This window comes from Struthio camelus, chromosome 2 (genome assembly GCF_040807025.1).
Source record: "Struthio camelus isolate bStrCam1 chromosome 2, bStrCam1.hap1, whole genome shotgun sequence".
Classification (NCBI taxonomy): Eukaryota; Metazoa; Chordata; class Aves; order Struthioniformes; family Struthionidae; genus Struthio; species Struthio camelus.
The window spans coordinates 60,201,176-60,211,188 of record NC_090943.1 but is presented as its reverse complement, the minus strand read 5'-3'; the positions used below and the strand labels follow the sequence as shown (position 1 = coordinate 60,211,188).

The 10,013-nt window shown below is 42.6% G+C and overlaps 1 protein-coding gene across 1 annotated transcript in view; it reads right to left on the bottom strand.

The window, feature by feature from the left end:
• Positions 1-221: 221 nt before the first annotated feature.
• The window catches only part of VOPP1 (VOPP1 WW domain binding protein), a 69,503-nt gene continuing 59,711 nt past the window's right edge, over positions 222-10,013 (bottom strand). Inside the window, exons 3-5 of the mRNA XM_068936014.1 lie at positions 7,330-7,407; positions 5,057-5,193; positions 222-677 (exon numbers count right to left, since the gene is read on the bottom strand). Coding sequence (XP_068792115.1) covers positions 496-677; positions 5,057-5,193; positions 7,330-7,407 — 397 coding nt within the window. The 3' untranslated portion in view covers positions 222-495. The remainder of the gene's footprint in view (positions 678-5,056; positions 5,194-7,329; positions 7,408-10,013) is intronic.

Here is a 10,013-nt window from a genome sequence, read left to right as displayed (position 1 = left end):
AAAACTCCAAATGAAGAGGACAGTTGTCAACATCTCCAGTAAAAGCGTTGCCCAGCCTCTTCTACGTCTACCCTCTTTGTCTCTTAAATTAGGGCATTTCATCTAATGGAGGCTTAGAATAATGTCCATCGCTTTGGGCTTGCATAAAGAGCTGTTGTTATTGGTAGCCTGCCACAATGCAATAATACACATGGTCGAAACAATAAATAAAGAGAAAGACATACAGGTTTTAAATATAGGTTTCCATTAAAAGCATTACAAAGACAACTTTTCTCATTTTGAAGACAAAGAAAAAATCCACTTCTACTGCAAAAACAAAACAAAAATTTAAAAATCACCCCTTTGCAAGTAACTTTAATGAGGAAAGGTGCAGGAAGGGAGGGAGAGAGGATTTAGAGAACTAGCAAGTGTTCAAAAGGGCAGATGCCCTCCATCTCTGTCATTTTGCAATGGCACCGTCTTCTCGTACAGTCAGGTCCAAGAGCCACAGAGTCCTCATGTGGAGGATTTCACCACCTGCTCGTAGGGGGGAGGTGGCGTGTTGCAGTAGGAAGGTGGGGGTGGGTAAACTGGGTTCCCTTGGGGGGAATTGGGCTGGACGTGGAAAGCCATAGCCATGGGATTCATCACAGGTCCACCTGGATCTGTGTAATATGGCACCCCAGGTTGTTGTGACCCTGAAAGAAAAAAAAAAAAAAAAAAAAGGAGAAAACGTATCAACAGCAGCAGCATCAGACAGCAGCAGTCATGCCCTTCCACACGCAAGAGAGACAGTTTGCCTGTGCTCTGCCGCGCAGGGAAGCCATATGCAGCAGGTTTTACCTGGAGCACAGGACGTGCGGCCAAGGCAACACTCAAAGGTTGCCTCTGTTTTATGGCTGGCTGCTTACAGAAAATGTAAAATGCCTCACAGTGTTCGTCGGAGCAAGGACAAGGAGCAGTGTTTCTCCCACTCCAGAGAAAACCCAGACTCGCTGGACAGCACGCTACATTCACTTACTGAGTTTTCACCACAAGGAAGTCTCAATTTTGCACATAATAGAAAGAAACTTAGCGAGACCAAGAGCACTGCTGCCCCAACGAGCCATCATTTGTAAGGGAGAGCAGTGAGCCCTGCTCAGTTCTCTGGACAGAAAAGCTGTCGTGCCCACATACAGGAGAGGCTCAGGGTCCCCAGCGAACACAGGAGTTTCCCCGGCAGCCCCAACTGAGGCTGGAAGTCTTACAAGACACACAGAACCACATGGATTATTCTGTAATGTACTGGATTAGTCTGCGCTTCAGAGTATATCTCAAATAGACAGTTTCCCTTTGGGGCAGGATATGGTGAAGGACAAACATGCGTGACGCAAAAAAGCAAGTCCAGTTGAAGCCAATTAAGGCTTGCTAACACGATGGGACAAGATTGTTTAGCACAGATTAAATTTAGGAAACGGAATTGGAGCCTGGAGGGACAAGGGAACTTACAATTAAATGAAAAATTCCTAACCATGACACCTAAAGAGTTACAGGGATGGCTGCCATGAAGAATAACACAAGTAGCGTGTAACCTCCCTTGGGTATCACAACAGGCACTGGAAGACTATGTTACATGATTTCAGCTATTAAAGTCACTGAGTGCCTCTATCTGAATATGTAAACTAGTTTCCTTCCCCCTCCCCCCTCTCTCTCTCTCTTTAAATAAGGCGGGACTGAAACAAAAAAAAATTGTGACTGAGCGAGCAACAGATTTTCTCCTTTTGGTGCTGCTCTGTTTTTCCTATAATGAAACAGTCTCTAAGGGATTTTCCATTCAGTCATTCATTTCCATGACTTAGTGACTCCAGGATTCAGTATTACCATAGGAGGAATACAGGCATCCTGAAGCTTTAAGCATCCTTTAGTACTTCAAGCAGTCTGGAAAGATCCACACAACAAACCCAAAAATATGTTCTTAGAACATTAAGAAGAGATGGGTCAAGTCACAATTCACATGGATTGAAATATTCACAGAATCTGGGGTGTCTGGCCCTAGAGTTTTACTTGGACACTCATGAGCACAGAGGAAAGAAAGCCGACCAGGGACATGGCTATTTCCTTCTTAATAACGCAAGAAATTTTTCCTTTTGCCTATCTGAGGAAACAGGGTTGCTCCACGGCATCGCTTCCTTTGCTGTGGTGACGAGAATTATTTGTTCTGCTTCAGTTGAGTATTAACACCCGGCTGGCTGCAGAAAGAGCGCCAGGCTGGGAGCAGGGTCCAAGTCTTTCTTCTCCAAAGTTTGCACTAACACTCACTTATGTAGCCAGGGTCTCTTTTCTTAAGCGTTTTTAGCATGAAGTTAAATCTTGTTCAGCTCTGCATTTCTGCAGTTTCCATCAACACAGGGAAACAAGAGATCTAAGGCAGCTCATTGAAGTTTACTGTTTAGGAAAATAGCTGTTTTTGTTAAAGCTTCCTCGTATTGGAGAATTTTGAGAGCAAGCATGGAAACTAATGTAGTCCCTCAGGATAGTTTTCCAGTTCATTCAATCCAAGAGAAAACAACATCTGGGTACCAACTTTTCTGCAGGATCAGCTCGTGAAGTACTTGTTATGTGTCTACAAAGGGATCCAACCCTTTCTACGGCCTAAAATGCTAGTTTTGGGCTACGTAGGCCAGGGCTGAAGTAAAAGACACCACTAGGTCTGCAAACTGCCAGTTTTAGGCGAGATGTTTGATCCACTTGCCTAGTCAGGCCCACAAAGAAAGCTCTCCCAGCCCTGGGGCTGACATGGGATGGCAGATGTTGCAGTTGCATCTGCAGGAAGGAGATGGCCAAGGAGCTACGCTTCAAGGGCTCCAGCTCTACAGGGTACTGGCTACTGCTCCAAAATCTGGAAGAAGAGCTAGAGAAAAATCAAAATTTGGTTGACTACTAATTCCCTTTGCTTTTGCAGTTGAACTTTCTTTCCCAGTGCAGCATGCTCTGCTGTCCTCCCAGCAGGCCAGACAGCACACCATCTTCCCACTCCCCTGGGGAGAGGTTCTGCATCCGCCCCACAGAAACGCAAAAATGGAGGCCATGAATTAAGGGGCACGCACAAGTCCTAGCGGTGGCTGCTGACGACAGAGACAACGAGAAGGTACAGGAACTCAGAAAAGGCAGGACAGAAAGACAGAGAGAAACTGGGAATTGCTGAAAGACTGACTGAAAGTTCAGTGAAACAAATAGAAAAAAAAGGACTGCAGTGAGCTTAGTTCAGACCCCGAGGTTTAAAAAAGAGTAATAGCAATCTGAAAGCAGGTGGCATAAGTAGGCCGTCAAAGGACCTAAGCTTATTTATATCTGCCCACAACTCGAGTTCCATGAGGTGTCATGAAAAACTAAAGCCATGTTCTAAAATTAAATCTGGTATTTGCTCATCTAGCTGCAAGGCGTTTCTTGTTTACATAACCTCGGGGTTACTTTTCAGGCTTAAAAACATGGGTTAGTTAGTTCGGTCATCCCCTTCCTCCCTGCCAACCCTCCACTCTCGGCAGAAACGTGTGTTCAGAAAAGCAGAAAAAAAGGATGCAGAATGGAAACTCGAGGCCTTAAAAAACAAAACAAAATTAAGTTTAAGAAAAAAATAGGGTGAGTAAAATGTTAGTTTGTGCCTGTAACATCTATTTATCTGTCCATTTAGATCTCGGAGACAGAGAGGGAAGAACGCGCGTCGATGAGCGCATTTTTAAGGATGCAAACGCCAGTGTTTTCAAAGTGTGTACACAGCAGCAGGTGAGCAATAGCAGGCTTGACAGGGTGGAGGGTGTTGCATCTCTGTGCAACACACTTCGAGTCAGAGCTCACTGGGATGCTTTTTATGATACCTTTTCTAAGCAGGTTGCCTTGATGCAGCCAAAACATTGCAGAGCTGTAATGATTCGGAAAATGATTTCTGACAGAGAAGTTTGAGGCAGCAAACTTTCAGCGATCCCCCTTTTCAATCCAAAATATTCAGTTGTATTTCCACTACCCAAAGCAGTGGAAAACAAAAACAAATTGCCAATTCCCGAAAAGCTGCCAGAAAATGTAATTATCCTCTGGCTTGAGCTCTTGTTATAATACAACGCGTGACTGAACGACAGACAGCGCAGGAAAAAGCATCCGTGTATCAAACGTGGATGCGTGCGTGCATGTGTGTGTTTTCACAGTCGCATGCTAGCCCTGGCTCCTGCAATCAGGAGAGCGCATAGAAGTGTCTCAGTCCGGGCTTACTGCGACAAGGAAAAGACAAGCACCTGAGCGTACACTCAAGCACGATCTCAGCACTGCAAGTCTTCCAACTAGAGACAGTCGGAATCAAAATGCTCTCGTAAAGCACAAATATCTTCTGCTTACAGGTGAGTCCAAGTTCACAAGATTCTCCAGGCTGGGACTATCTAACAGCCAGAGGGTAAGAAATAAGAAACTTCAAAACCAGTATTGCCAGGGGACTCCTCGATACGCAGTTCCTCACTGATGCTCACTGCCACCACTGACCAGAGAGCAATCAGACTGATAGCTCAGGGAGAAGGGCCACTTCACTGCAGAAAAGAATATGGCACAAAATACGGCAGGCAAATCCAACAGAGAAGACTTGCAATAAACTAGGCTGTGGAAGGAAAATGTTAGGCTTTCCTTCACCTCTACCAAATGGCATCCACTATACTTAAAATTCTTTCTTCAAATTACTCACAAGAAGAAAACAGCATTGTTCATTTTGGATATCTATTATTTTGTCAACACTGCAAAGTGAGCGTCCCCCATCCTCTTCCATTCACTGATATACAGCTGTAAAGATATTAGGAACGCAAGGGAAGGGAACAAAGAGTCCTCTTATTCCGGGTCTCAAAAATATTGCTGTATGCTGCTGCTGAATTACATTGTCTGGACAGCAGAACTTCATTCATCAGAGGAGGTGGCTGCACAGTTTAGTGCAGTACTCTTCCTTTCCCCAGTTCCCACAGTTTTCGGAAAAAAAAAAAAAAAAAAAGCCCACCACCAAACCCCTTTTTAATGTCTTGGCATATATAAGAAATTAGAGAAACTTGTATAACGAGCAGTCTCTGACCTGATGCAGTGTTGACTGGTTGTCTGGTGTAAGACACGTTAAAAGTAGGTTCTTCTACTAGTGGAGGAGGGTACATCCGCCTTCGGATGAAGAAGCCAGCTCCACAACAGAACAAAACTCCCATCATCAAAAGGAACCTAGGTAAAGAGAAGAGGGAAGTCAAACCCCACCTGCGTTCAGGCAGCTCTCAACTCAAGATTGCTCATCACGAGAAACTCAGACTATTATCTATCAATCATCAGCCTCCCTATGATTTTTAGCGGGATTTCTTAAATGGGTTGCTGCTGGACAGCAGGCCTACGTCATTTGAGATAGCCACATCTTAGGGCAATTACGGACATTCCTCCAGCAATTGGTGTTATTGTCCAATGTTGTTTTAATATGGAAAATACAATCATGAAAATGAAATGCCCTTGACTTTTTGGAAAGTTCAGGTTCAGCCACGGGACTGAACTGAAATTCCAGGTCCATACAGTTTAAAACTGTGCCGTCTTGGACACAAGTCTAGCTCCTCCAGCATCCTGGTGGGCCAGCAGGTTTGCCTGGGACCAGGTGTGCAAAGAGGAATGCTATTCTGCAGTTCTTCTTAAAGAAAGATTTTTAGCTGTTCTTAAACGAGTAACACTAATTCCGTCTCCCATGGGAAATATTATAGCTGACACTGAAGCTCAAGCCAGTAGACTGAAATGTTCAGCACTGAAGATCACAGGTTTTGCTTTGTGCTTTCTAGACAGGATATACATTCTCAAGAAAAAGGATATTATTTTGTTTCAGCTCCTTTTCCAACTTAACTAAACTTCCTTCATTATGCCCTTGCACTTCTTCAGCGGAGATATGCATTTGCAGCCAGAACGTGTGAGGAGATTTTGTTCTTAGAAATATTTTTCACTGTGTTTTCTTGATCAGTTATCAGACATGCTAGTGACTGATGCAAGCTCTTGCAAACCGTTGCAACTGGGATGCTGGCATTTTCTTGCCTGGTGCTAATGGATCTTCTGTCTATAATTGTCACCTCCTTTTCTTTTCTTTCAAGACCCTTTCCTGGAGGACAAGGAACAACTGGGATCCTTTGGAAGCACTGGAGGCAGAGTGTTTTTCTTTCCCTCTACCTAAGCTGGCCAGAGGCAAGCCTGCACGCAACGCTTTTTCCTCTGGAGCATTCCCAGAGGACTGAGATGGACAAAATGACACTGCATGGCAGCGATAGGTTTTTTACGTAAATGGTCAAAATTCTGTTCTTGTTTCAATAGTGGAAATGAGAGCAGAAAGAGGTCCTGTTTCTCTAAGCCAAAATTAATACATTCCTTTTTGGCAGGGATCCTGGAAAGGATTTGCTCTGAACAGAAAAACAGAGATTTACAACGTCACCCTAGGGATTCAGATGCAGAACTCCTAGTTATATCAGTAAGGATTGTACATTGAAATCCCACAGGCAGCTTTGAGAAATCTCTGTATTATAGTACGGATCAGGCTTCTGTTTTTCAGTGTTTATTCATTCCAATTTTGAAGGTTTTATTTTTTAAACACTCTTTAAATTCTACATAAAAATGCCTAAAATCAGGTTTTCTAGAAGAGCTTTTGCTTTCTCTGTGCAGTAATGAGGAGGTTTCATTCAGGTGCTTTTTAAAATTCTCCTCTAAAAAGAATTTACCTTATTTTTTCATTATACATATAAAAGTGATTAATTTAAGCTTTATCCAGATTACTGAGCTGCTGGTTTCACGAGCTCAAATCTTTCTGCCTTCTTTTCCTTTGCCGTCATCTCCAGTGAAATCCTCATAGTGACAGAAGTACCTTGCCTTTTTAACTGAAGCCTTATTCATCTGGCAAGACTGTCTTAAACTCTGCATAAATGTACAATCCTCCTTACGCATCCTCTTTTAAAATGGAGGGCCTGCAAAAATGGACAGTGCTGCCACTCGGTAGTGGTTGGGACAGGTATGAGGAACTGAGCAAGTTTAGACAAAAGTTAGAACCACTGCCTGTACAAACCAACAGAATGGGGAAACAGGACAGGTCAACCCGAGCCAAGTAACCTCATTTTCCAGTGCTTTCTAGCACTTTTTTGTTATTGGCATAGGGGGGTTGGGCATCAGGAGGTTTTTATAAGCTAAAACTCCAAATCCTGCATTTTATCTGAACACATGCATTACCACTTACTTGCACCTACCCTACTTTGAAATACTGGGGCAGAAAATACCTTGCTTCAAATCATATAAACAAGACAAGAATAGGACACCATGAACATAACATTCCAAAGCGTCATGACGTACCAAAAATACCATAGTCGCTGGATAGAGAGAGCTCTTACGCAGCATCTTGAACCACAGCAATCCTCATAGGAGCGACATCTGCACAGGAATAAAGGAAAAAAGGACATCAGGGGAGTGTTTGCCACTCAAAGTAAAATCGCATCACATCAGAATCTGGGCCCACGTAGGGATATACTCAACAGTAACGTTTTTTTAACAAATTCAGTTGTTTCAAACTGACACCACAGAAACGAAACACGGGCGTAGAAGAACCCTCAAGCCTGATGCCACCAGCTCCGCTGCCAGAGGCTTTATGTACAACATCCTTATGAGGTTGGGAGGCAAGACCTGACATCATTGCTGCCTGGGTGGGATTCCTGCTAAGGATGGACACCGCTGCTAACTCGGGACTCTGAAGACGCTAACGTCAGAGACTGTAACCCATAGCCTGATCTACTTTGACATGCACTAATTGTACCCTGTCAATTTTTCTGGAGTTACTTCTGATTTAGGAAGTTGTAGGAAGAAGAAATAATCAAATTCAACCATCACTGTGCCCTTAAACTTGCACCATAGCCCTCCCGCTCAATGTCCTTATATACCCAATTTCTGGGACTACTACCCAGTCTCAGATCCTATAGTCATCACCAGGAATAAAAGTCAAACCAAACTGAGTAAGAACAGACCACTTGGCCAGATAAAAATGTCAACTCACAGGTACTTATCATGGTACAGCTCTATCACTATTTAGAAACTTTTTTACATGTTATTGAAACTGCCTCCCTACATACCTCCCTCAAAATGACCTCAAAAGGATTAAATATGGCGTTTAATTCTATATATCAGAATATGTTATAAAGGAAAATAATATTACTGTGTTTTATTTCACAGTAAATGAACATTGCAGACATCGATCGTGAACCATTTGGGGCTTTACTCACTGCAAAAGACAAGAATTACAAGGTCAAAACTACCAGATAATTCATTCTTTGCAAACTGACAGCTTCCAGGGCAAACAGAGACAACTTAGTGCGTACTATTATTTGCCAATAATTGCATTTTTACTTCTCAGACTAACTTCAAAAGCGAAGGAAAATCCATGGAGTTCCTTTCTACTCTTTCACAAAACTAAGAAGAAAAATAAATAAAACAAACAGGAAAAAAAATAATTTTCTAGCATTTATACCTGCTAGAGTTCATTCCATTATAATGGACACAGATATACTTTGCATTTACTTGTTCCCAAATATATGTTCATACGTCTATGGACATATTAATATTATTACATATGAATACACATAAAACAATAGCAAGATATACTCTTGGATTCTCCATCACAGTTTTGCTGGTAGTAAACTGCAACTGCCAAAAATCCTATTATTTAACTAAACTTTCCTCCACCAATACATTTCAAATTCATATTTTACACAGAAAAGAATGGTTTTTAAAATATTGTAGCACTAGCCTTTGAAAGTACAAGGTACAGTTTCACTAAAACTAAAGCCACCACATATGTTAACAGCAACATCTGAACAACTTCTGTGGTAACTGCCATTTCCTACACCAACGAAACATGCTACATGTTCAGTAGGAAAAGGACAGAGGTAACACAGAAACTACAGCATGTCACAGACTTTCCTCTTAGATGGAAACATTCAGATTCAGATTCACATAGCGAAAAAAAAGAGAGGGTTATCACAACTGGATCAATCTTTAAGGGTTTACTTCAGTACGCTCAACGCCCACCTTTAATTAGGCATCTGGTTTTGGAAAACTTGCCCAACCTCTTAATTGTGCTCCTATATTTGTATATAAAGTTAAAAAAATCAATTGATTAACTGTACAGATAATTACACATTTACATGCTCAGTTAACAAGCCTACACTCTCAAAATAAGTCAAGTCACACAGGCTTCGGCCTCCAACTGGGCTCAGAGGAAGATGCTCAATGGATAACACAATTGGCTGTTTGGCAACTGAAAACAGTGTGCATCCTTCTGTTGACAAGAAGGCAGGATTTCTTTAATTAAGCCAGAGCATCTGAGGCACTGATCAGCATGGCAAGGTCGGCTGATATATTCAGGCACTGGTTGGAGACTGAAATGCAACAAAGCGCTAATGCCAAAAGGGAAAACACCCACTCGGCTGCCCCGTAACCGAGGAGTCTCCCAATCTCCAATCTTTCTTCTTTAAAGCTTGCCAGGACCCTAACAACCAACTGCTCGTGTGGGAGCTCTGATCTGGGGAAAGCAGGGAAGGAGTTCCTGACTTCACTAGGAGACTGCCCTCTTGTAGCCCTCCTCGAGGCAACTAAGGTCAGAAAATAAAAGTCAGCGTTTCCTTATTTGTACCTCCACATGCTGGCCTGTTCAGCAACACCCAGCCAGCTACACCTCATCATGTGCTGGGATGCACTGGGCAGGTGCCTGCGCTCTGCTGTACTGTCCAACTCGAAAGCCCCAAAGTCTTTTCCCGGATCAAGCCCCAAGATCTTAACTTTTATTAGACTCCAACTAAATTAGAGCCTATGGAGAACAGGTGTAGTCCCCCGCTCTTCTCTTGCCTTGCTTATTTTGCATGTTTTGTCTAGAGCAAGAATGGACGGAAAAAGGCTATTTTAAAATACATAATTACGGTCATTCAAATCATCAAAATTAAAATAGTATCTCTATGATGAGTGCAATACCTGAATTTACTTTTCATTTT